Genomic DNA, 23601 nt, shown 5'->3' with positions numbered 1-23601 from the left:
GAGTGAAGGTACTGAAAAAGGAAGAAGAAGAGGGACAGGGACAGGAACACGCTTCATACGACAGACGAGGATCCTCTTTCTCTCTCTCTCTCTCTCTCCCTCGCCCACCTGGGGCCTGGGATCTGGGACCTGGCGCCATCAAATGCACCTACGGCATGACATAACCAACCGACCAACCAGCAAGCCCTTTCCCAATTGACTGACGAGCAAGCATGGGCAAAGCATGGACAACATCGCCCGGCCAATGGGCATGGCTGTGGATCTTGGTTTATCTGGGCAGCGATGCGCTTCCAGCCTGTCACGGTCCAGATAGCCTTCTTGGCGCCCACTAGGTTGTCGTCACCCCCCTTTGGCGCAGTTGTCAGGAGCAACCCTTACGCCGATTTGTTGTGCTGTTCTTCAGCTGCTGCTTGCTGCCGACCAGCCGATGAAAATACCATTGACATGCACCAAAAAGTAATGGCGGTACAAGACGGGACGGGAACCCGAATTCGAGCTTCGAGTCCCCCTTACATTGTCAACACCGATCTACGCATGGGCAACTCGCACGTTTGAGATGAAGCTGGTATGTGTCAAGTACAACACAACAATACCAGGTGGGTGCAACAAACTGGAGAATTACATCAATGCAAGGGAAAAAAGTACTGTAGCTTACGACTCGCACTACTCAGCTAGTTCAGATTTGGCCTTGTTTCGACGTAGGAATTATAATTTATATCCTATTAAGATAAACCCACTGGCGCTATAATGATCTTCTCTTCTGACGACGATCCTCCTCCTCGCTAATCATTAGAAGAAAAAAAAGACACACCAGACCACCAGAGGGTTCTGGACGGTGCGGCTCGCGGGAACGACACTGCCAAAATACCTTAATCTATTCCTAGATAACCTTACCACCTGGATCCAACCTCAGGCCCAGAACATTCCAATCTACTAGTACGAGCCACGCCTTGTGTTAGTAGGGATCGCGAACATGTATGGGTTGCAGTCCGATATCAATGTAAGCTGTCTTGTTACGACACACTGCCACCGCCCGGATATGTTGAACTGTTCGTATGTCGGTTTCATTTGATGTATCCCCAGAACTATTTACGCATCGCCTTAGCAGATGAGTCGAGTGTCCCGTGGGCATTGGCCTCCACCGACTCGTAACGTAGCGTAGTGTGTATATGCGACAGGTACTGAGTCTCGCCAATTCCTTAGAACATTGAAGCCAAGTGCAGGGAAGCTCAAGCCCAAAATCGCGTGGAAATGGCTAAGATAGCAATGCTATGATTGCCTATCTCAAGGTCGTAGGTTTACTTATCTCAAGTCGCCTATCGCCGACGGTGGGCATCCTCCACTGGCCGGTGCAAAAAAAGAAAAGGCAATCAGCCTCGAGCGCGCAATGCTTGCCGCGTCTAAGGAGGCAGGTATATAGAGTACAAAAACTGCGTGGTCCGATTCCAGACCGCATCCAATTAATACAAGGAGCTGATCTCTCTCCTGCCGTTCACGCGTCGGCCGCTTCCTCGTCTTGCCCCTTCCCGGACCTCCGGTACCTCTCCCGGCCCGAAGCCACCGTCGCCCTCACCGTCCGCCCATCAAAGGCGCGGCCATCCATCATCTCCACGCAAGCCTCCGCCGCCTCGGGCGTCTTGAACTTGACGCTCACGACGCCGTCCTCCTCGAGGTCGTACAGCACCACGTTGGTCACCTGCCCCAGCCGCGAGCACTCCTCGCGGATGTCTTCTTTGATGTCCAGGAGCGCGGCCGGGTCCTCCTCGAGCTCCTTGAGCGTGAACATGTGCCGTAGTATCACCAGCCGTTCCTTGCGCGCGTTCGTCTCGAGCTGGCCGCCGTAGGGGTCGTCGTCATCCCAGTCGGCCAGCTTCGCGTCCAGCTTCTGCGTCCTCTTGATGATCTTTTGCTTGTCCTGCTCGCGCGCCCTGTCCCTCGGCTTGGTCAGGACGACTTTGTCCCCCTCCTCCGCGGCCGCCTTGGCGTCCCGCTCGGCTTCCGTCTCTTGCTGCGTCTTCTTGTAACTGGAGTCGGCCGCCTGGACGCGCATCTTGCCGCTCGGAAGCCCCGACGCCGAGTAGCGGAAGTCGGTGTCGTCCAAAAGCATGATGGCCATCTCTACACTTTGCGGTTTGAAGAAGACGACCAGCGCGTCGCCCTTGAAGTTGCCGCTGTCGTCGGTATAGAGCTTGATGCGCGGGCGCCCGCTGTCAATCTCTTCAGCGATGACGCCGCATTTCCGCGAAAAGGCATCGTGCACCTCGTCTATGGTCACATCTAGTGGCAGGCCGGTGACGTAGACGGCCGTATTTTGCCTGGGCTTTTTCGGGGGCCGATCGCTCTTGCCGCCGCCGTTCTTCCGTTTCCGACTCGGTTGTGCTGTGATCTCATCGTCGGCAGGATCAGCATTTGTGCCGTAGGCTTGTTGTTGTTGCGCGATAAGCTCTTCGTCGAATATGGGGATCCAGCGCTTCAGCTGCGAGTCGAACTCAAACTCGGTTCCGTCATCCTGGACCGCGATGAATTTATTGTCAGTCCTTGAGAATGAGATGCGCTCGTCGCTATCGAATTCTTGGGGATCGATCGGGAACGACAAGCTCGGAGGTGCCTCTGTCGCCATGTTTTTCTCTGTTGTGAAAATTCCCCAGCATGTGGAAAAGATGTTTACTTGTAGGTACAGTGATAATACTGAAAAGTAAAGCTGAGCTCAGTCCATGGAACTTTGAAGATAGAGCGGAATTGCTTCCAAGCTCTTGGCAAGTACCTGCCTAGGATCTTGGCCCCACACTCAATGCAGGCCCGCCTTGCGCTCTCCAAATAAAATGCACACATGCATCAAGGTAAGTCGTAAATACCCCCTCTATTTGTATTGATCTTCTTCTAAGAAGCCTCATAGCTAAGGTTATCTTCAGTATTCTTGAATAGTAACTTGAAAACCGATCTTCAGCACTTCGGAGTCGGTCATCGACAGGAAATACCTATTGTTGTTGTTTCCCGGACGGTAGCTGTGCCACTGTGGCGTCTGTACATATATACACTGCTCTGTGCCCCACCATCTCAGTTCGGTGTAAGTCAACTTACGACATAATGATAGAAAAGCGTCCCGTCACCCGGAAATACCATCGGTGCTAGCAACAAATACCACCTGACGGGTTTCACAGAAAGCCGTGAAGCTTCCAAGTCACCGTGACCAAATCACATAACAAGTAGGTATACATAAGTGGTTTATTCAAAACTCATGGGGGTATATGACAGAATGCATTGGCGAGACAGTCGCTCAGTCTGCCGGGGCTTCGTGGACCTGGACTTGGACCTGGACCTCTCAGCTCAGGAGTCTTCCAAGGTGTCAATCTCATATTCTTTCGCCATGACCCACCACTCCGCCGCCTCTACTATCTTGCAAACTATTTTCAGCTCGTCCATGTTCCTTGGCGCATACACCAACATGAACTGTCTCGGTACGGGCATTCTAAGCCACGTCTCACATGCCAGTGGGTGGCGTTGGCCCCAGCCCTTCTCGAGAACCTCCTTCACGTCGTTCGGGTGAAGGTTCATATGCATAGCATAGTCTGTGTCGTGAACATGGCAGATCTCGCCTTGGCACGTCTTGTTGAAGGGGAACCGTGAAAATAGACCCATGCCGTGCTTCTCAAAGCAAGACGTACCGATCCCAATGCTCGCATTGTTCTCGCGGCTGTGCTGTTCCAGAATCTTCCGAAGCTTCAAGTAGCATTCTTGCGAGCCCGGCTGGTTCACCTGTCGTTGGGGTGCGATGCCGACGACATCGGGGCGGGGGCCGCACCGGTAAGGGAGAGAGGAGATTTCCTGAGAATCCCTGCGGCCGGCTCTATCGTTGGGTCTTCCTGGAGCGGCTCAAGAGGGTCCCGTAACGCCCAAAGCTTGAACCAGTTGATGCGGAGATAGCCTTGGACAGTGGCTGGCGTTCCTCCGGGTCCCAGCTTCAGGTAGTTATAGTAATCGTTGCGGATGTAGAGGGCCACGGGCACTAGGCCGATAAGTGTGACAATGATAGAAGGCTGCAAGAAATGCAAACTAAGAATCAGACTGATCGCCAGAGTGAAGATGGCTGGTCCGTCCAGCGTGACAGAAAGGGGATCTTGTCTGAGAGAGACGCTGATGGTGAGCCCATCCTCGCTGCCTTTGGTCACCTCGACCATGGAGCTCGAAGGGACGTGGCCCGTATGTGTGTATGAGAGAGACATGGCACGTCAGAGGCAGACAGTGAAGAGCGAGCCTATGTGTGTTTGTGTATGCCAGGAATGCTTTCCTGTCCAGAAGCAAGGCAGGTTGGTCTGCACTAGACGTGATGGGAAGGACTTGTCCGGGTGAGGGGGGTTCGTGTGGGCGGTAGAGGGTCCTTTGAAGAAGGAAGCAACTGACTGAGTGTATCAAACCTTGAGTCTAAAGCCTTTGGGTGATCTTAGGCGTGTTGCAAAGGAATGTGATGTGTGTAGAAAAGACGGAATAAAACTAGCTGACGAGAGGGAGGGGTATCGTGGTGTTCTTATTCTCTTAGGGATTTCTGGAGTCAAAAGCCGTCTGTCTGGCTGAACCCAACAAGTCGTGGACCCTGCGTGGGTGAGTAGTAGGCAGTAGGGATAGGTAACGTTAGGTAGATACGTAAGGTAGGTATGGAAACCCGGACGGGATCGCAGGGTTGACGTCGGCTGCATCAATTGATTCAGGAAGTCAACTGACTACTACCACTAGCCGTCCCTTTCTGGGGAAAGGATTCTTCGAAACACGGCTCCGGACTGGACACGCGAGGCTTCCTACTGGATGCTTGCTGCCGCAATCGGCTCCTCCCCACCCTTGGACAGCTGCTACTTACCGCTGTGCGCTGTGCTGGATGAAGCTGGGACACCTGGCGACGTGGGAAGTTGTAAGGCCGCAAAGCAGGTCTGCATCGTTCCTCGATTGGACACAATAGTCGCTTCGGGCAAGGTTGTCCGGCCCATCTGTTATGTGACACTGCAACCAGCGCCAACCCCAGGCAGGTGATACGCGGGAGGACCGACGATACTTTTCGTTTCTCTTGGGTGGTGCTCAGCCCATCGCTCTCGGGGGAGCTGAATTGGAATTGCGTACGAGGTGGATATCATGACAGCATAGCAAAAGGCATATCTCGATCATTAGTAGCCACCCCCGGGAGGATCTGCTAAGCAGATACCAGCGCTGACAAGAGTATACGACAAGACGTAAGTAAAGCGGGCATTGGTAGCTGGAGGTTAGTAAGGAGGGTAAGTCGGTAGGTACATATGTAGGTAGGTGGGGGTCTAGTCAAGTCAAGTCAGTCAGGAGAACCGTTGTTGCAGCTGCAGTGCCAGTTGCATTGCGCACTGCATACCTGACGTAGCAATGGGTATAGGAATGAGCGGTACCACCCAAAAGTGATGAAATAGTGCGACCAATAGCCGAGGGTCGAATCTGGTCACCGATACTTCGAAACCTCAGCTGACCAGACGTGCCAGCCCTGCCCTGGACTCAACTCCGGACTGACCAAGAGCTGTTTCTGTTGCCGACACTTGCACCAGACAATACTCGAAAAGAATGGCCAAGAACTTGGGTCCTCGAATAAAAGCTCGGATAAGTGTGATAACTAGGTAAATTTCTCTGGCCGTTGTTACATCTGTTCCAGTTACCTACCTAGGTCCTACTGCTTGAGTAAAGTCGAGGTCAACTAGTTGTGCTTTACTCTTCCCATACATGATACGAGACAAGAATATGCGGGCACGCCGGGGAAGTCTTGGCGGAAAAGAGGCGGGTTCCTCCATGGGGAATAGCCTGGTTTATAGCCGGCATATCGTGGTTGCCCCGCATTCCGCTTTGGCGGGGTCGTGTCTGTTGTGGTTCGACTTCAATATAATAAGGTGTTTAAGATACACAGAGGCTAGACCGACTGGAGCCTGGACGCAGCAGGCATGATAACAAGGGCGGATCTGCCGATTTGGACAGACACGTCCCATCTAATGCAACCAACTGTGTCTTGAACATCAAACTGATGATGGGCGTGGAAGTTCCCTTGGGTTTCGTGTAAAGATAGACACGGTTCCCGCACCCTGGATTGTCGAGTAAGTCTTGAGGTTTCAGCTCGGGAGCATTGGTCCTTATGGTGACCAGCCCAGAGTCTAGGTGCTGCAAGATCATGCCACATATTAATGAATACGACCTCACTTGGCTCATTGGCTCAAACTTGCCCATATTCACAGCATATTCGGTCGGTCGGGCACATCACACCCCGTTTCCGCGGAAATCGTACTTACCCTGTCCTTGTGCCCCGGGGAAGGTCCAGTAGACCTGGCTGTCAGAAAGAGAAAAAAAATAGTTCAGAACCCCATGACTCTCTAACCAGCCGTTGAGAGGCATATCAAGAGTCTATCAAGCGTTTATGGAGGTTGGCACAGTCACAGAGTAGCATATAGCACTGAAGTCGCCATTAATTCTAAGAGTGTCGTTTCACGTAGTTGCACTTCGAAGTAGTTGTGGCCCGGTATGTGATCTCAGCTTCAGGGTGTGAGATAATCATCGCTTGTTGTCGTTACTATTGAGCCCCTGTGGCGATCCAGGGCTGACGGGGGCTGGTGCATGTATGGTACATGGAGAGAATACCCGATTGAAGCAAATTTACTTCTTCTCCTCCACGGTCTTCTTCACGCCCTCCACGAAAGCCTCGACGGCATCACCTCCGCCGAGCGGCATGCTGCCCCCTTCATGTAGCCTCCGTTCTCGACCTTGATTGACAGCGCATCGGCGATACTGGGCAGACCACCATCGCGAATAGCCATGGTCAGACTCGTGAGACTCTGGTGGAACTGGGGACTCCGTAGCACCTTCTCCAATAGAGCCTTCTTCTGGCCAAGGCTCATGGCTTGCTTGGCCGCCTCGATCGCAGCTGGCGTGGGCTCCGCGGAGCTGTCGCCGGCATCGGGTTGTTGGGCAAGTACCAGCACTGCCGGCGGCAGGAAACTCAGCAGATTATCAATATCCTGCTCGGAAGCCTGCCTTGCCATAGGGACGGTTGCGGGAGGGGGCAGGAGATCTGACAGGAGCGGGAAGGAGTTGCCCTCCCCCTGACTGGCACCCCCAGCTCCGGATCCTCCTTTCAGCGAATCGAGGAAGTTTCTTACGGCGGTAGCAGCATCAGTGGAACCACCAGCAGCACTATAACATTGAAGTTAGCTGAGTTCTGGCAGTACTGGTCTTGAATCCTGAGCAAATTCATGTTGTGGTTGCTGATTTAGCACCAAGCTCTACAAATACAAATATCCGCCCCTTAGGTCGTGCTTCCAACCCCCTGATCTCATGTGCCACACAAGGTTCCCCTCGTGACTGTCTTCCTGTATTCGCACCGCAACGCCATGACTCGCTCGAATGAGATTGTACCTACGCTCTTGCTCCATCAGCGCCACCTTCTCTAGAACCCTCGCCCTCTTCTCGTACATCGCCACCGGTAGCTCCCGGGCCAGCGCCGCCAGCACCGCCGCCCTGGGAGGCGTCGCCAGGCCCCTCGATATCCTCCATCATCTCATCATCATCATCAGGACGCGATGGCCGGCTGTTGTTGATCGATGCAAGCTCGGCATTCACATTGACCTCTTCTCCCTGGAGCAGGGCATCAACGATCTGCCCAATCTTCAGATCCCTTGGGCTGAAGTAGCTTGCATTGCCATCGCGACCTTGGGCTTTTGACTGGAGCCAGAAGATGTGACGTTGAGACGAGGACATGAACTTGAGGACGAAGACCCGGCCGTTGGTCTTGGAAGACGCATGTGTTTGCTTGTCGGATTCATGGGGAACGAAATGGCCATCGGTTGGCACCATAACCAGGTCGAGTTCGGGGTTGTCTAACGGATCACTTCGCTTTCTCCAGCAGAAATGGATAAGATCTGCGATAGTCAGAGGACCAGGCCTAGTTTCCGGGAGTGAGGCAATGTTTCAACGTACCATCTTCAGAGTAGAGATAGACATAGCCCGGCTCGGGCTTTGCTGTAACCTTGTAGGGCTTCTGCGAAGACTGGTTGGGATGTTAGCGGCCAAATTGTCCGTTGGCGTCGAGGACATGGGACAGCTTACATCAATGTCGCATATGCCAGCCTTGAAGGTTATGATGGGGCTGATGGACATGTTGGGCAGATTGGAGCCGATGATCGGAAACGGAGCAGATTAAAGGTAGAGCTGGTAGGTGTGTTGGGTGAAGATGTCGACTTTCTTCAAGTCTGTCGGGCCTGTAATGTTGTTTGTCCAGATATCGCAATGCAGTTCTGGGTTAGCTACAAGGCTGCCACGGCTACGAACGACTTCCTTCAATGCAAGGGTCGGAGCTTGGGCCCCAAACGCGCCCCGATGACATAAGTGCTCGAGGTCCCCCCAAGCCCCACTATCAGTGCCTTGTGGCTGAGGTCGGTCCCGAAGATTTTCCTTAAGCCGGCCTATCTTATCAAAAACAGCACGGACCATGATTTCGCTCAGGGCTGGCGTGGAAGACGCCGAAAAAGGGCACCCACAAAGCAGCATTTTGCCGATTTTTTGAGGAGGGCCAAAGAAAGTCATTTGGTCTATCATCCACGATCGCAGCAACACCCGCAAACACCAAATCGTCGACAGGTAGGACAGAGAGACTTCGGTTCTTCTCTTTATTTTTCTTTTCTTCCCTTCGGTCAACCATCCTCTCCCCCACGACGACAAATCGACCAAATCGTCAAAATGTCGGCTCCTACCAGCAAGCAATTTGGCAAGTCGACCCGGGAGGTCCCTCACCACTCCCAGAAGGCCCAGAAGTGGTACCCTGCCGATGACGAGGCTCAGCCCAAGTCGGTGAGTTTTATTGCGATCCTCCGACAGCATGACTTGTTTCTACGATATCGAATTGGCACATGGCTCTTGAACATTCCCCGCCGCTCCGAGGGGCATACGACTTTACGACACTGGGCTCGGTTATAGCGCATGGGAGGAAGGGAAGGAAAGGATTGGGCACATCTCATGCTCAGCTGGAAGCCCTGGACACTTGGTTCGGGGCTTGCATCTGAGCCGAGAGAGCGCAATTCCCACAGCAAGCATGGAGTGGGATATCTTCAAGGAGCCAGCGGGACAAGATTCCATGCCAATTCGATACGCGATGGAACAACCTGCATGCTTCCTCATGGGACATCATGACTGACTGGCTTTTCAATAGGTCCGCAAGGCTGTTCGCGCCTGGGCTCCCCGCTCCACCCTCCAGCCCGGTACCGTTCTGATCCTGCTCGCTGGCCGCTTCCGTGGCAAGCGCGTTGTCCTGCTCAAGAACCTCGAGCAGGGTGTCCTCCTGGTCACTGGCCCGTTCAAGATCAACGGTGTTCCTCTGCGCCGCGTCAACTCCCGATACGTCATCGCCACCTCCTACAAGATCGACCTGTCCGGCCTCGACAGCAAGAAGGTTGACGAGATCGCTTCCGAGAAGTACTTCGCCCGCGACCGTACCGCGGAGAAGGCCGGTGAGGAGGCTTTCTTCAAGCAGGGAGAGAAGCCACAGGTATGTTTGGATTCTGCCATGATACGGACGGGACAGGGACTAATAAAGTGCCTACAGAAGAAGGAGATCAGCAGCAGCCGCGCGGCAGACCAGAAGACTGTCGACAAGGCTCTGATTGCCAGCATCAAGAAGGTCGATATGCTCGCCAGCTACCTTGCCAGCTCTTTCAGCCTGCGCAAGGGTGACAAGCCCCACGAGATGAAGTGGTAGATACCCACTTTGTCTACAACGGCACGGATTCGGAGAACTCGCGAGCTTTCGTCGCATGGGATGATTTGTTACTTTAGGGGCGAAAGGCAACTAGAAAGGTCGCGATGAACAGGCTTGCGGAATGTGGGCGGGCTTGTCAATTGCATCTGGACGTTGAAGGTCATGGTCATTCGGTCACATTGATTCTGGCGTCCGTAATGAGGTTTACAGTCAACAAACAAAAAGAGAGCATATGACAAATCTCTGGTCGGTTCTGGCTGTTATACAATGACTACACAGCATATGGCGTTATTCAATGAGGAATGGGAACATGTGATCCATGGTACACCTATGCTTTGGGCTAGAATGCTCTATGACCGACCATGCGGTGCTTCCGTAATCCATATCGTCGCAGACCTGTTTGTATTGCGGACATATGTGACGTCAATCAAAATAATCACGAATAACATGATAAGCCTGAGCTTTTTAGGTCCGCCATCCCATGAAACATCTAATTGCCTGATGATTTTCTCTAGCTTATTGCGAATAACATAATCAAGAGAGGTAACATATACTTGTTCATCTCGTGGGTCAGGAGTCTCGCCGTTCCGGATCTCATAAGGGTGGTTGGTGCTTTAGAGATTCAAGTCTCGCGCTCCGCCCAGCTCTGGATCATACCCTCGAGGGTAGCATCGTAATGCTTGATCGTGACCTTGCCACTGGCCTCGTCCAAGGACGAGTTGGCCTGGACAAACACCTTGCGGGGCTGCTTGTTGCGGACGACCTCGTCGCGGACCTTCTTGCCCCAGTAGTCGGCGTCGACGCCCGACATCTCATTGAAGAACTTGATGCCGGTCTCGACGTCCGCCGTGGCCTTGTAGATGTGCAGCTTCTGGAGGTAGTCGCCCACTGCCTTGCGGCCGGTGGTCAGGATCTTGGAGCGGTCGATTTGGATCTTGAGGTCGCGCACGTCGTCGCCGGAGTACTCCAGCTTGCAGAAGTCGTCGCCGGCCTGCAGGAAGCACTGCAAGATCGAGAATCGAGCCTGAGAGTGAGGCTGTCCCCACTTGCGGCTCTTGGGGTCGAACATCTCCAGAGAAACCAGGCCGGCTCTAGCCATCGACAGGTAAGAGGTGTATAGAATATCACCAGCTTCGCCATCCATATCGACGGAACCGTCGCCAAAGCCGAAGATCTTAAGCACGGGGAACTCGCAGCTAAGGAACATGGCTACCAGCTCTGCTCGGCACTCCTCGTAGGCACCGGCTATGCTACCGAAAACAGAGCCCCAAGTCTGGCCAGGCTTGTACCAAGTAGTGACGGGCTTGCCGGTCAACGGGGAGACCGGCGGGTTTTCCCTTGTCGAAGTTGTATTCGCCCTTGGAGGTTTCCTGCAGCAGCTTTCCGCATCCGTGTCCAGTCAGTTCGTGCAGACCGACCTGAACCTCGAACGATGCATCTCTGTACTTCTTGTACAGGTCCAGGTCCTTGTCTGCGATGAAGGGAACCTTCTCGTTGGGTGCCTTGGCAGACAATACATTACCAAGAGATACGTTCTTGAAACCCTCAGATTGTCGGATGTCGTCGTAGTTGGGAATGTTAATGCCTAGCAGATGTCAGCGGTCAATTCTGCAATAGCCCCTGCGAACCGGAGGCTTGGCAGGCACTTACCGGCAGGGATGCCCGATCCAGCAAAAGTCATAACCTCAAGCGAGGTGAAGTCGGGCGCGAGGAACTTGTCCTTCTCGAAAGACTTGTCCCACGGCAAGAGGGGAATGAGACTCGGGGCAGCATCAACCAGAGCGCCGAAAGCCCTGGTCCGCTCCTGGTTTACGACGGCAGCAAATCCTTCCCATTCGCCCCTGATTCCAGCCGGATCTCTGTAAGTCTCAATGAAGCCAATGTTGCTCTCCACCGCGGGACCCTTATCCCGAATCCAGAAGCGTTGGCTATCCTTGAAAGAAAGAAGCGAACCGTCCTTGAAGGACTTGGCATACGCATTGTACATGTCTCTCTGGGTCTCATTGGAGCCATTTTCGGCAGCCTTTTTGATGCTGTGGGTGATTGCGAACATCTCCTTAGAATGGTCGCCGTAGACGAGCTTGATGGTCTTCCCTGCCAGCGGGCCGTCGCTGACTTGGAACTCGGTCTCCTTGCCGATGTCACCACCTTCTTTGGGGATACTGGTGTCTGCAGAAGCAATCAAAATCTCGAAAATCTTGCCGCCGTTCTTCTTGGCGAGTCTTGTATTCTCGGGCAGTAGACCCTTGTCACCCATCCAAGCAGCGACAGCGTCAATTTCGTCCTTAGTGATGTCTGACGACTCGGGATAGTAGGTGGTCATGTGACCCTCCTCCGGATATCCCAGATGCATGAGCCCGGGCTTGTCTGACGAGAAGATATCGCCGTTGGTGGCTGCGAAGGAGTTCTTTGCTTCCGGGGAAGTGGACGCGAGGGCCGCGACCGAAACCTCGGAGCATCTTGGGATGAACTTGGAGTCTCCGAAGCTCTTGTAGTTGCCGTTGTTACCAAGGAACTGGGCGCTGTACTCCAGGAACAGCTGCAGTTCCTCGTCCGAAATGCCGGCCTTGGACTGCAGAGCCTTCCAGTCGCCCCCGGTGCTCTTATGCAGTGCTACGATGAAGTCGTAGATTGCCTCAGATTCCGGCGAGATCTGCCGTAACACGATCCTTGTGCCTGCGAACGAAGCTCTTTAGGGGTGTGTCAGTGTTACGTCTGTGAGAGGCACACCTGCACGATCCACTTGTCACGTGTGTACGGGGGTAGGTAGTAGACGTTGACGGGCTTACTGGCTGATGAAGTGAGCATATCGCTTCTGCTGGTCGCTCAAGGCGTCGAAGTGCTTCTCGATCTCCAGCCTGACGATGCTGGGAGGCGAGTCGGCCAGGTAGTGTTTCAGATCGTCGGCGTGCATTTTCGAGGGCGTTGCGTAGGCTCGGGCCCAAAGATGCTGCTTGTTCTGGTATTTCAAGGGTTGGGATGCGGCGGCAGTGAGACGTGAGGCGGGGTGCAAACTGCCAGCAGTAGTGAGGAATCTAGATCTCGAAAGGCCTTGTCTCAGAAGACTTCGCGGAAAGGTTGAAATGGTCATTGAGGAACGGGAGAGGGGAAGTCGGCGCGCCGTCGTTTGCCGTAGCCGCCGCCTAAGGTTTCTTTCCACTTTGATGCAATGCCTTCTTCACATAGGCTGAGCCGGGGCCCAATAAGCTTTCTGCGCCGAATTCTCCGCAGGCCGACTACGTGCAGCTGGCTTTTAGTCACACACGTAAGCTGCAGCAGCGCTAAGCCGTCTGATTGATTGATGTTTCTGGTCCTTTCAGGTGCGTTGTTTGTTCGACTTCTTAGGTATTAACTGTCAATTGCGAATCACTCATGAAACGGTGCCCAATCGCCAAATCAGCTTCGTAAGAGCACCGGCCTTTGAACGGTCTAGATCTATTGGTGTAATGGTCAAGACCCAGGACCCAAGCACACTAAGAACCCGTATCAGCCACAATCGACATTGATAAGCCTGGCAGAAACAACAAGAGCTGGGGTGTGCCACAGACTGATGATGAGTCAGCCATGGCCAGTCCAAGTCCAAGACCGACTTATTTGGCCAACTCGACCGCAGTGAAAGGTCAAGCAAGGAGCCTGGCCTTCATCGATAGGGGATACCTTGCTCGGATCTGACCCTTTGCATGGTACTCGTAGTATGGGGTGGCTGGTACCCAAGGTCCTCGTACGGGGCGGATATGAGTTTCTCGAGGGCATGAGTCCTCAATTCGGTGTTCGGTGCCAACCGCAAAATCTCGTGGCTTCCTCCTGAAATCGAGAAGGCGTTTATGCAAAACATGCAGCTCCCGGTCTCCGGGGGCAAAAGATGAATCCGTGCCTGTCTGGCGACCGTAAACATGCTTGCTTTGCGACCGCTGTGCAGAATCTAGATTCTCTAAAGAGTATTGCACAACGGTGCAGACGCATAGATACATATGTTCGCATGGACTGGCCCTTTTATGCCCAATGGAGCTGGGTAACGCATGCCAAGTCTCAGGTGGAAGAATACTTAAGCGGCACTCAAGTCGCAATGTGACAGTGGCCAAGTAGCCAATATAGGAGGATGTTTGGCTTGAATACATGTATGTAGGTGGTATTAGTGCTGGGAAGCCATTGTATCTTTCGTTAGGATTATCCACAGGGGCACACACCAGCGATCCTTACATAAAACACTCTACAACCAGCCGTAGCATCGCGAATACCGGCTGGTGTGTGTGTTGCATGTTCCCAGCACCAAAGCTGTAATAGCGACCTCAGTCTATCTGGTGTATAAAAACAGCATCCACTCTCTAAAAAACTTTCGGGATAAACAACCTTGGAAGTCTAAGCATATAATAGATCACCCGACGGGATGACGACAAGAGTACATAGTGGCCGAAAGTATCTCAAAGGTTAAATAAAATACCGTACGGGTCTTGGAAACAATCAAGAAACCCACGCCGGTTGCGACAATCGCAGGCCTATAGGATACTACTTGGGCCATCGGCCATTTTGCGCAGCCCGAGCTTGGTCCGCATGAGAACCGAGATGTGATGCAACCACCAACCCCAGGTTGGGGGTACCCTACCTGCATCTGCGACAAGCTCTGAGCGACGGGATCGAACGGCTAGAAGAAACCAAGCTGCCAAAGACAGCTTGATAGGACGGGTACGTTACACATTCTCGATGATGAAGTTTATGATGTCAAATTGTATTACCGGCAGGCTTGCGATTTGCCAGAGGCCGCCCACGCAATCTAGGATGCTGCATCTGCTGGTGGTCATGCGACCCCGAAGGTACATTGTGGTAGTGGCCAGCAAACAAAACCGAACGTTGCATCGCGGGCTTGCCGGCACTTGCCCTGCCTATAAAGCCGCGTGCACGAGAATACTTTACCTACCTCAATCAATCAATTCCAGGCGGGGCAATGCTGACTGGACTGACTGACTGACTTTCCAGGGTCGCATTCTCCTCCCCGTAAATCGGAGATTGATATGGGAGGTAAGGTTTGTGAGGGATCGTGGGAAAAAATCGCACACGAGACGTCATTTTAATTTGCCCGTCAGGGCCCTCTCTGACTGGCTCGGTGTCACGCAGGTAGCTCGACGGCTAATTTAGGCAAGTCCAGTTAGGCGCCCCCCACTGACCACGTTTTGTCCTCCACCACGAAACACGATGGAATTGGGGAGCTTCAAGCACGCACGCACGCGCGAGACTGCTCAATGTGGCCTCGACGAGCAAGGCAGATTACTTACTTACTGTACCGACACTGGCACTGGCCTTGGATGACTGTGCATGCCTTACTTGAAGTTCTCCCTCACGGCTCTCTCGTTTGGTTGATCGATCGCCTCTCCAAGCCGCTCATCCACCGGTCATCATATCATGAAAGTATCCCCCACGCCAACCCCCATTTCCATCGACATGTCCAAACCTGAATTCCAATTCTCGGAATCCCCATCGGCTGAGGTGAGGAGTTCACGCTAGGCCGGTTGCTCGCTAAGTCTCCCTGTTTCCGTCGGAGTCTTGCCCGCTGCCCTGCGCTGCCCCGAGGCTGCCCTGACGAGCCAACGAGCCTGCCCGGGGAATCCGTCCCATTCGAAGAATTCCAGAAAACACCCCCTGGCATGTTTTATGTGATTTAAGGATGCGATCCCGGTCAGTGCAACCGTATTGATTAATTCGATCCCTACCTGTGCCCCGTCACCCCATGCCCTCTGGTCACACGCGCAACAAACAGCAGAGGCCAAAGGCTCTGCCTGCTCAATCTCCCTCGTCTATCCCAAGCGCGTGTGCTTACTTTCTTACATGCCTTGGGTCAACTTCGTGGCCGGCTGTCACTGGCCGGGCTATGCAAGATGGATGTAAGTACCTTGGGTACTGTCAGTTGCGGCTTTAGAGCTCGGCTGGCAGGCTGGGCTTCTTGCTTCTTGCTTCTTCTGGCTGTTCGTGTTGGACTGGACTTGCTTAGCAGCCCACTTGGACTCCATCCAAGTGTGCGCAGCGCAGGCGGCAACACGGGGCCGGGTCTAAATTTGAGACGATCCTACCGGGAAAGATGCCGTCATGTCATGCTGCAATCAACTGCATCCCTCCCTCGCCCTTCCCCTTGATACGCAGAAGCTCTTTACTGGGCCAGCTGTCGTCCTGCCCGCCCATCTGATTCGCCGGCGGACCCTGGGAGTTGCCATCTTTGACGTGCATACCACGACGCTAGCCCAGTGAGGTGCTTTTCCCACCTGCCAGGCTTCCGGTCAGGCTTCCAATTCTCTCCTCCCCTTCCCCTTCCCAAGCCCAACAAACTTGGCGGAGCTGGTAGTTCCAGGTACGCTGCCACTACGACTCTACGGACCGTCGCCCATGGGGACGCTGTTCTAGCAGCATCTAGCGGTCCCAATCTGCATGCGCCAAACCACATGTGCACACACATGCACACACACACCCCCCATTCTCCGTATTCCATGGCTCCCGCAAAATTTTATGGCCATCCACCCAGGGGCTAGCGAGCGCTTGGTGCTGGGGAAGAACCGGCTGTTAGGTTCTGACATCAACTATACATATAACACCATCCTTGCGCCCTCCAAGCTCCACCCTCTGTTGCCCAACTCAATATTACCGCGAAGTTTCCTCCTGTTTCTCCTTTTCTCTCCCATCCAAACAGTTTGCCCTTCTTCGTTTTGTATGATCCTGACTACATACATAAATCTTGTATTTCCGGAACCAGTCTTACGCTACACATAGAGACCGCCGCCGTTCCGTTTTCCTCTTTGCTGTCCACTGAATAACAAGACGAGTTGATTGCTGTTACACCGAGCTTCCCCAATAGCTCCCTCCTTTGGCTTGGCGGGCGTTTACTAGTTCACCGAACGTGGTGTTGCCAGCGCATGCTCTAGAATATTATATCAACACACACACACACACACACAAACAAACACATCGGCTCTTGATTCCCGAGGCACGATGCTTTCCTACGACCATAAGATTTCTTCACTGAATGGGGCTCCCACACCTACCCACCCGAACATGGCTTCCAACATGAACTCTTTGGGCCCCGACCCCAAGCCGCTGAACACCATTATGACTCCCAATGTATCCAATGCTGCAAGCAATGGCCAGCCCGCACCAAGGCACCACCACATCTGGCTCGTCACAGGCCCTGCCGGCTGTGGCAAGAGCACCGTTGCGGAGCACATCGCAGAGACCCTCAGCGTACCTTACATAGAAGGGGATGAGGTAGGTCGTGCACCGATGTCGGAACATTTTCAACACATGGCTAACGCGAGTGGCATAGTTTCACCCACCCGCAAATGTTGAAAAGATGCGCAATGGCATCCCACTTACAGACGCTGACCGATGGGACTGGCTGACGCTACTGCGTGAGGAGTCGCTCCGGCAGCTGGCCAAAGGCAACGAAAGTGTGGTACTGACATGTTCTGCACTGAAGCGCAAATACCGCGACGTCATCCGCGTCGCGCCCTACTATTCGCACGATGTATTGCTACACTTCATCTATCTGCATGCTCCAGCGGATGTGCTGCAAAAGCGGGTGGCAGCACGGCAAGGCCATTACTTCGGCGCGAGCATGGTGGAGAGCCAGTTCAAGATACTGGAACCGCCCAGTGCCGAAGAGACGGATGTGATCAGCATTGACGTGAGCCAGAGCATGGCCGAAGTGCAGAGGGAAACGTTGGACAAGGTGCTTCACACGATCGACGAGGCTGCATAAGCAAACACCTTCTCCTGCATGAGATCAGATAGCATGGGTAGAACGGGACTACTGCGGCAACGACTGCACAACTCCACTTCCTTGCCTGTGCGACCGGTGCATCTCCCAAGCAGTCGTGGCGCAAAGTTTAGCCGGCGTTCTAGACAGCGTAGAAATCCCCCGGGGCAGGAGACGGTGGAGGGAAGTCTCCGGGACTTGCGTCTTTTTTCTCTTTTGGTTCAGCAAGCAAGCAAGTTAGGAGACGAATACGAACAGAATACACGACTGGCGAATCTGCACGGCGCTCCGGGCCCCAACATGGCAGGCATACCAGGCGTTCACGGAGTTCGGTTTGATTTGCCCATGGCAGTTTTTGCCTTTTGGGCGTGGAGGTTAGAGGAGGACTTTTTGGGTTCCTTTTCCGCACCAATGACATGCTGCCTCGCATGAGCACGATCCCACGGCGGGTTCTCCCACGTCATTGGTCTGACGGTTTTGGCGCCTGCATTGGAATTGGACAATGCTCCCAGGCGGCATCGCCCTTCCCCTTTGATGATGAGTGTTTTCTGTCCCCCAAGGCAGCGTCAAGGCCAGAAATATCGGTGGAGTTGAGATGGAGGGAAGGCGTATATAAAAATGCTTGCAGCATTTGCTATTTCTATCATGAAAGACAATTGATATCCAAATTACCTACCTAACACTCACTCTATTGTGCTGCCCAGGTAGCCTGGCGACTGAGTCATTTCAGTGATCGACCTGGTGCCAAGTCGATCATCCAGTGGTCCCAAAACGGACTTCAGCCGCTAGATTTGCCGCTTACCTTTACGTGCACCACCACCCTGAAAAGGACCTCCCACGCACGCCCATATCGGCCGGAGAGCCCCGTCACTCGGATGTATACCGGTCTTGTATGCTTCTGTGGATTACGTATCTACTTTTGGATAATACCTCTTCCCACATCCATCCATAGAGGGAGCGGGAATGGGACAAGAGGAGATTACCCTTCCCCCTCACTCACCCAGCAGAAAAAATACGGGAAGCCAATCAAGAGCCGACGGACCTAGAAGCCGGTGCAGCGTGCAGACAGGAGCGAACGAGGGGGGGTACATAGGTATCCATCCGCTGGCATCGTATATGTAAGTCAAGGTAAGGTAGGTACATGTAGGTATGTAAGTAGCTAAGCGCGCCAAAACTGCCTGCCCCCTTAGCTGCTCGGTACCGCGCGCTCGTCAATCCTACCACACCTTTTTGAACCGGTGTAGACTGCCCAAGCATGCAGGGGGGTGTCATATACCAATGTGGTATAAGCTCGGTGAGAGAGCCATGAGCCATTTCCTCACTTTTTTGTGACTGTTTGCCTTGCCGCGTTTGTCGAATCTTGCAGAAATGACAGAAATAGCAAAGATGCCTACTGAGATAGATGGCAGATGGCTTTATTGGAGTACTTGCAGCTTCTGGGTTGCACGTGTGTCACGTCGTTCCCCTTTATGACGTGTAAACATTGCATTGACATGTACGGTTTAGACAAGAACATGAAACGCGACTGGCTTACAGCCATCGCCAGCAAGCAAACAATTGAAGATATATCCGGATGGATCCCCATTGGCAGTTTTTGTCTACGACTACAATCTACGGGCTTAATTAATAGACAAGAGACTCCCCCTCCCCATGCGTTGGGCCAGCATATGTCCGGTCGTCCATGTGACCAACCGACCACCTCGCTCTCCTCCTTTTGGTGGCATCCGGTTCTCTGTTCTACGTAAATGCTCTCATGCATAATAATGTCTCTTAAGACTCCATGGCTGACAGACCAGGTTTGGTCAGATCATCCCCGCGTGGAACGCATGCACATGCTCTCTATTGCAGACATCTATTGCAGACAACATGCAGTATTTGTATCCGGTGCCGCCCATGCCAGAACCCTGGCTGCCTTGTATCATAGAATGGCACACGGGTCCGAGCGCTGCAATGCAGTGCGTTGGCTCCGACACAGGCATGACCAGGCCGGCAAAAGACCCTCCGGAGAACGATGCAGGAGAGGAAGGGGTTTCGAGGGTGGTATCGTATGTATGTGCTGGCCATCGATACTAGAGACGAGTCGAGTTTTACCGAAGATGCAGAATCATCTGGTCTGGATGCTCGACCAACCTCCTAACCACATCGGCGGCCCGGGCCATGGTGGCGCCATCGACGACGCGATGGTCAGCGCTCCAACTGAAGTTGCAGATCTGCTTCTTGACCACATTATCTTGCTCATCGAAGCCGGGCACCTCGCGCATACGACCGACACCCAAGATGGCAACGGCCTTGTCGACAATGACGGGAGCCAGGTAGGTACCGCCAATGTTGCCGATATTGGAGACGGTGATGGTACCACCACTAAGATCCTGGACTGATAGCCGTCCGGTTGTTGCGAGGTTCTGCAGACGCACGAGTTCGGTCGCAATCGCGTACACGTTCAGCGACCCGACATTCTTAATAACGGGCACGAGCAGACCTGACGGCGTGTCCATGGCGATGCCAATATTGTGCTGGCTACGCATCACGAGGCTCGGCTTATCAGTGCTGCTATCGATATCGACCCGCGCATTGAGGATGGGATACTGGTACAAAGCCATGGACACCGCCTTGATGATGAACGGCAGATAGGAGACCTTGGCCAAGGCGCCCTTTTCCTTGACCAAATTCTCGTTCAGTCGACTGCGCAAGTTGTGCAACTGGGAAAAGTCAATCTCGTCGGCGTAGATGAAGTGCGGGATGCTCAGGGACCGGGTCATGGCTTTGAACATCTGCGCTTGCACATTGGTGAGTGGTGTCGGCGTCTCTACCTGTGCGGTGTCCGTCGGTATCTGAGGATAAGAAAAGGCAGGCGATGATGGGTTTACGGGCGCTTGGGGCGGCGTCGTCGCCCCCGTTGCTGTGCGGCCCTCGGCGAACTTGTAGACGTCCTCCTTCAGTACGCGCCCGTCTTTTCCTGTCCCTTGTACCTCGGTGATATCGACCGCCAACTCCTTGGAAAGATGGCGCACCGCCGGCGTTGCCAACGCGCCATACGTGCCGTTATTCTTGGACGTTCTAGACTGGCCATTGCCTTTGGTCGACGAAGCTTCCGTGGGTGCCGGAGTTGCTGCTTTCTGTTTTTCGGCAGGCGGGCTGCTTGTTAACTCCTCATTTGAGGGCACTAATGCGCCCGCCTCTTCTCGTTTTGATGGCTCGGGGACTGTCAATGCTTCCAAGTCTTCTTTCTTGATGTCGCCTTGGATGTCGATGTCCACAAACGGCTTGCCGACCTTGGCCATATCACCGGCCTCATAGTGTAGCCTTTTCACCACGCCGCTGAACCGACTGGTGATTTCGACGGATGCCTTGTCGCTTTGGACCTCGCAGAGTGGGGAGAACTCCTCGACTCGGGCTTCGGGTTCGACGAACCATTGAATGATCTCGCACTCCACGATGCCTGTTACGTAAAGCGGAAAACGTGTAAGTGATGGCTTCCAATGCCAATTGAGTGTCGGAAAGAGAACAGGTAATGATTACATACCTTCACCAATATCTGCCAGCAATACGGGCTTCACCACCTGCATCCGTGTCGCGGAATGGAATCCCTTCGCCCATGACAGGTGTTGTTGCCGCTGGCCGTAAGCACCACCGACGACGGCCTGGTTCAGACCCTTGTATAAGTGCCATTGACGGCGGATTGCGCGGGAACTTCGCTGGAGAAACATGGTGCATATGTATTAGAGATCTCTCTATATGCTCTCTATATAATCTTCAAGGAGAAACGAAGGGAGGAACTGAGAAAAAACGCCTTTAATCATTGATTCTAAGCACCGCCCTGTCTCTGGCGGTGGAAATTGAAATGCCCAGGGGAATGACGGGCGGCGCTGGGGAAAGAGCCAACCAACCCCGCGAGGGGCCGTAGTTAGCCGAATCTGGGGTTCTGCCGCTGAGAGCCGGCGCTGTTCGGCCTTGTGATGCCCTGTGACGTTAGCGTGTTCCTGCAGATCCTGGGTCTCGGCTTAGTTTGGATGGCACCTTCTGTATTGCAATATTTTCGTTATCAATGAATAACTCCATCTGCTTGTATAAGTCCCATCAATATGGACTACCGTGACCTCGGGATTGGGACAATTGAACTCGAGACTAATCGACGATGGCACGCCAATGGCATCAATGATGGGGAACTGGCAGGGTACAGGGGTGCTCCAGAAGATACGACCTTATCTTAGCGTGACGTACCCGATAACAGCTCCATCCTAGCTCGAAATATGTAAATTGTTCAATTGCCATCTCATGCAGGGGACTTTTGCATAGAAGAAGCTGCGCAGTTATAATTTTTGTCCGCCCGCCCCTCGTCGCCCGAGATGCTAAACAGCAGAGCCATGTCGCTCGCGCCCCGGCGCCAATTGCTCTGCCGGCTGTGCCAAAGCCGGTCCTTCAGCACATCCTACCGGTGGCTCGCCGCAGAGCAACCTGCCGCCACCAAGAAAGCTGCCGCCGCCGCCGCTCCGACGGGCGGCCCCTCCAAGCCAGCTGCTGCTGCTGCTGCCGCCGCACAAGCGCCATTGAGGCAGGTCGTGCCGCCGCCCTCGGAGCAGTTCGCCGCTGCACCCCGCGGCTATGGCAAGCGCGTCGAGGAGTTCACGCCCGTCCCGCTGAGTCGGCCGATTGGCATGGCGTACCCCCCGGAAGAGGGGCAAAACACCGGTATCGACGAGAGGACGTGGAACCAGCGCCGCAAGGAGTTCTCGACCATGTCCAGCTCGGCCCGCTGGTCCCAGCATCTGGAGAGGAGAGAAGAGCTGTACGTCACCACCAAAGACCTCCCCTCCTATCTGCATGGCCGCACTCAACCAAAAACCGACCTTGGCAGGAGCCAAATCACAGAATACTGACCTCCCAATCTTGCACAGGAAGGAGAAGTTCCGCCGCCCCTATTTCCGCGACTGGGGCAACCTGCAGTTCCACAAGGGCAAGACATTCTACCCCCCACCACGCCTCTTCAAGGGCGACGTCTCGCTCTACTTCCCGAACCTGTACGGCCGGACCCTGCTCAAGGGCCGCGGCAGCCCCCAGCGCGACACGACGCCCACGCTCGAGGGCAAGACGTCCATCATCTCCGTCTTCAGCGGCACCTGGGCCGAGAACCAGGCCAAGTCGTTTGCCGGCGCCGCGCAGAACCCGGCCCTGGCCAAGCTGCTCGAGGACAACGGCGACGTCGCGCAGCACGTGAACATCAACGTCGAGACGGACCGGCTCAAGCACATGCTCATCCGCCTGTTCCTCGGCGGCATCCGCCAGCAGGTGGGCGAGGCCAACTGGGACAAGTACTTCATCGTCAAGAACCCGCTCTCGGACGAGATCCGCGAGAACGTCGGCCTGCTGAACGGCAAGGTCGGCTACGTGTATTTGGTGGACAGCCTCTGCCGGATCCGCTGGGCCGGCAGTGGTGAGGCCAACGATGAGGAGCGGGAGGGCTTGGTCAAGGGGCTGCAGAGGTTGATTGACGAAGAGAGGAAGAGGTCATCTTGAAGATAGATGACAACCAGCAAAACGACTCAATTATGTATAAAAACACGTAACACACAAGCATGCCCGACCAGCATGGTCACATGTTCTTATAGAAAAAAAGATACCCACCTTTCCATACACACATATTGTGCTTTTGTGAGTTCGAGTATACTATGAGAAGAGTCTGCCCGTACAGGGGCCGTGAAGAGAATATAGATAAAGAAAAGGACAGGGAAGCAAAAATAAGATAGCTGGGGTAGTGAGCTCGTTGCTGGGTCATACTACCTCTCACATTCTTACGACGCACTCGAGGGTATGGGGGATAAATCAGAGAAGTGTATTACTGACCTCCAAGTCAGCCAGTCACTGGGGAACACCCAGCCCGTAGGCAGGTAAATACCCAACTACATTTGCTTGAGCACAATATCGAAGCTTCAGGGCTCCCATGCTACTGTCCACTGCCGAAGCTGGTCTGGACGACTTGAAAAACAAACAATATACAGAGGGGCTGGTAGAGAGATCCCATCACTGTATCCTGCCTTTATAGCCTACAATACAACCTGTTCTGTTGCCCTTATGAAACCGGAACGCCATGCCACGCCAGTACCTATGCAAACCGCAAGACCAGATGTAT

At 53.9% G+C, this 23601-nt stretch overlaps 8 protein-coding genes across 8 annotated transcripts; 3 read left to right on the top strand and 5 right to left on the bottom strand.

The window, feature by feature from the left end:
- Window positions 1-1492: 1492 nt before the first annotated feature.
- Window positions 1493-2620, bottom strand: PG997_005068 (uncharacterized protein; the record flags this gene model as incomplete). The annotated part of the gene is made up of 1 exon (XM_066809383.1): window positions 1493-2620. The coding sequence occupies one exon, from the start codon at window positions 2618-2620 to the stop codon at window positions 1493-1495; it is 1128 nt and encodes a 375-aa protein (XP_066673001.1).
- Window positions 2621-3327: 707 nt separating this feature from the next.
- On the bottom strand, window positions 3328-4223 carry PG997_005067 (uncharacterized protein; the record flags this gene model as incomplete). The annotated part of the gene is made up of 2 exons (XM_066809382.1): window positions 3328-3694; window positions 3757-4223. The coding sequence occupies 2 exons, from the start codon at window positions 4221-4223 to the stop codon at window positions 3328-3330; spliced, it is 834 nt and encodes a 277-aa protein (XP_066673000.1).
- Window positions 4224-6671: 2448 nt separating this feature from the next.
- Window positions 6672-8145, bottom strand: PG997_005066 (proteasome complex subunit Rpn13 ubiquitin receptor-domain-containing protein; the record flags this gene model as incomplete). The annotated part of the gene is made up of 4 exons (XM_066809381.1): window positions 6672-7182; window positions 7409-7907; window positions 7966-8035; window positions 8095-8145. The coding sequence occupies 4 exons, from the start codon at window positions 8143-8145 to the stop codon at window positions 6672-6674; spliced, it is 1131 nt and encodes a 376-aa protein (XP_066672999.1).
- Window positions 8146-8724: 579 nt separating this feature from the next.
- On the top strand, window positions 8725-9739 carry PG997_005065 (60S ribosomal protein eL6; the record flags this gene model as incomplete). The annotated part of the gene is made up of 3 exons (XM_066809380.1): window positions 8725-8835; window positions 9194-9529; window positions 9587-9739. 3 exons carry the CDS (start codon window positions 8725-8727, stop codon window positions 9737-9739), a joined length of 600 nt encoding a protein of 199 aa, XP_066672998.1.
- Window positions 9740-10361: 622 nt separating this feature from the next.
- On the bottom strand, window positions 10362-12653 carry PG997_005064 (dipeptidyl peptidase 3; the record flags this gene model as incomplete). The annotated part of the gene is given in 4 exon segments (XM_066809379.1): window positions 10362-11012; window positions 11029-11324; window positions 11390-12429; window positions 12529-12653. 4 exon segments carry the CDS (start codon window positions 12651-12653, stop codon window positions 10362-10364), a joined length of 2112 nt encoding a protein of 703 aa, XP_066672997.1.
- Window positions 12654-16711: 4058 nt separating this feature from the next.
- PG997_005063 (thermoresistant gluconokinase) lies at window positions 16712-17477 on the top strand (the record flags this gene model as incomplete). The annotated part of the gene is made up of 2 exons (XM_066809378.1): window positions 16712-16984; window positions 17043-17477. The coding sequence occupies 2 exons, from the start codon at window positions 16712-16714 to the stop codon at window positions 17475-17477; spliced, it is 708 nt and encodes a 235-aa protein (XP_066672996.1).
- A 2084-nt stretch (window positions 17478-19561) lies between these two features.
- On the bottom strand, window positions 19562-21181 carry PG997_005062 (2-oxoacid dehydrogenases acyltransferase-domain-containing protein; the record flags this gene model as incomplete). The annotated part of the gene is made up of 2 exons (XM_066809377.1): window positions 19562-20913; window positions 20998-21181. The coding sequence occupies 2 exons, from the start codon at window positions 21179-21181 to the stop codon at window positions 19562-19564; spliced, it is 1536 nt and encodes a 511-aa protein (XP_066672995.1).
- A 639-nt stretch (window positions 21182-21820) lies between these two features.
- PG997_005061 (uncharacterized protein) lies at window positions 21821-22988 on the top strand (the record flags this gene model as incomplete). The annotated part of the gene is made up of 2 exons (XM_066809376.1): window positions 21821-22260; window positions 22370-22988. 2 exons carry the CDS (start codon window positions 21821-21823, stop codon window positions 22986-22988), a joined length of 1059 nt encoding a protein of 352 aa, XP_066672994.1.
- Window positions 22989-23601: the final 613 nt, after the last annotated feature.

Source organism: Apiospora hydei (assembly GCF_038363865.1).
Source record: "Apiospora hydei strain CBS 114990 chromosome Unknown utg000004l_segment0_segment0, whole genome shotgun sequence".
NCBI lineage: Eukaryota > Fungi > Ascomycota > Sordariomycetes > Amphisphaeriales > Apiosporaceae > Apiospora > Apiospora hydei.
This window is presented reverse-complemented; position numbering and strand designations above follow the sequence as displayed.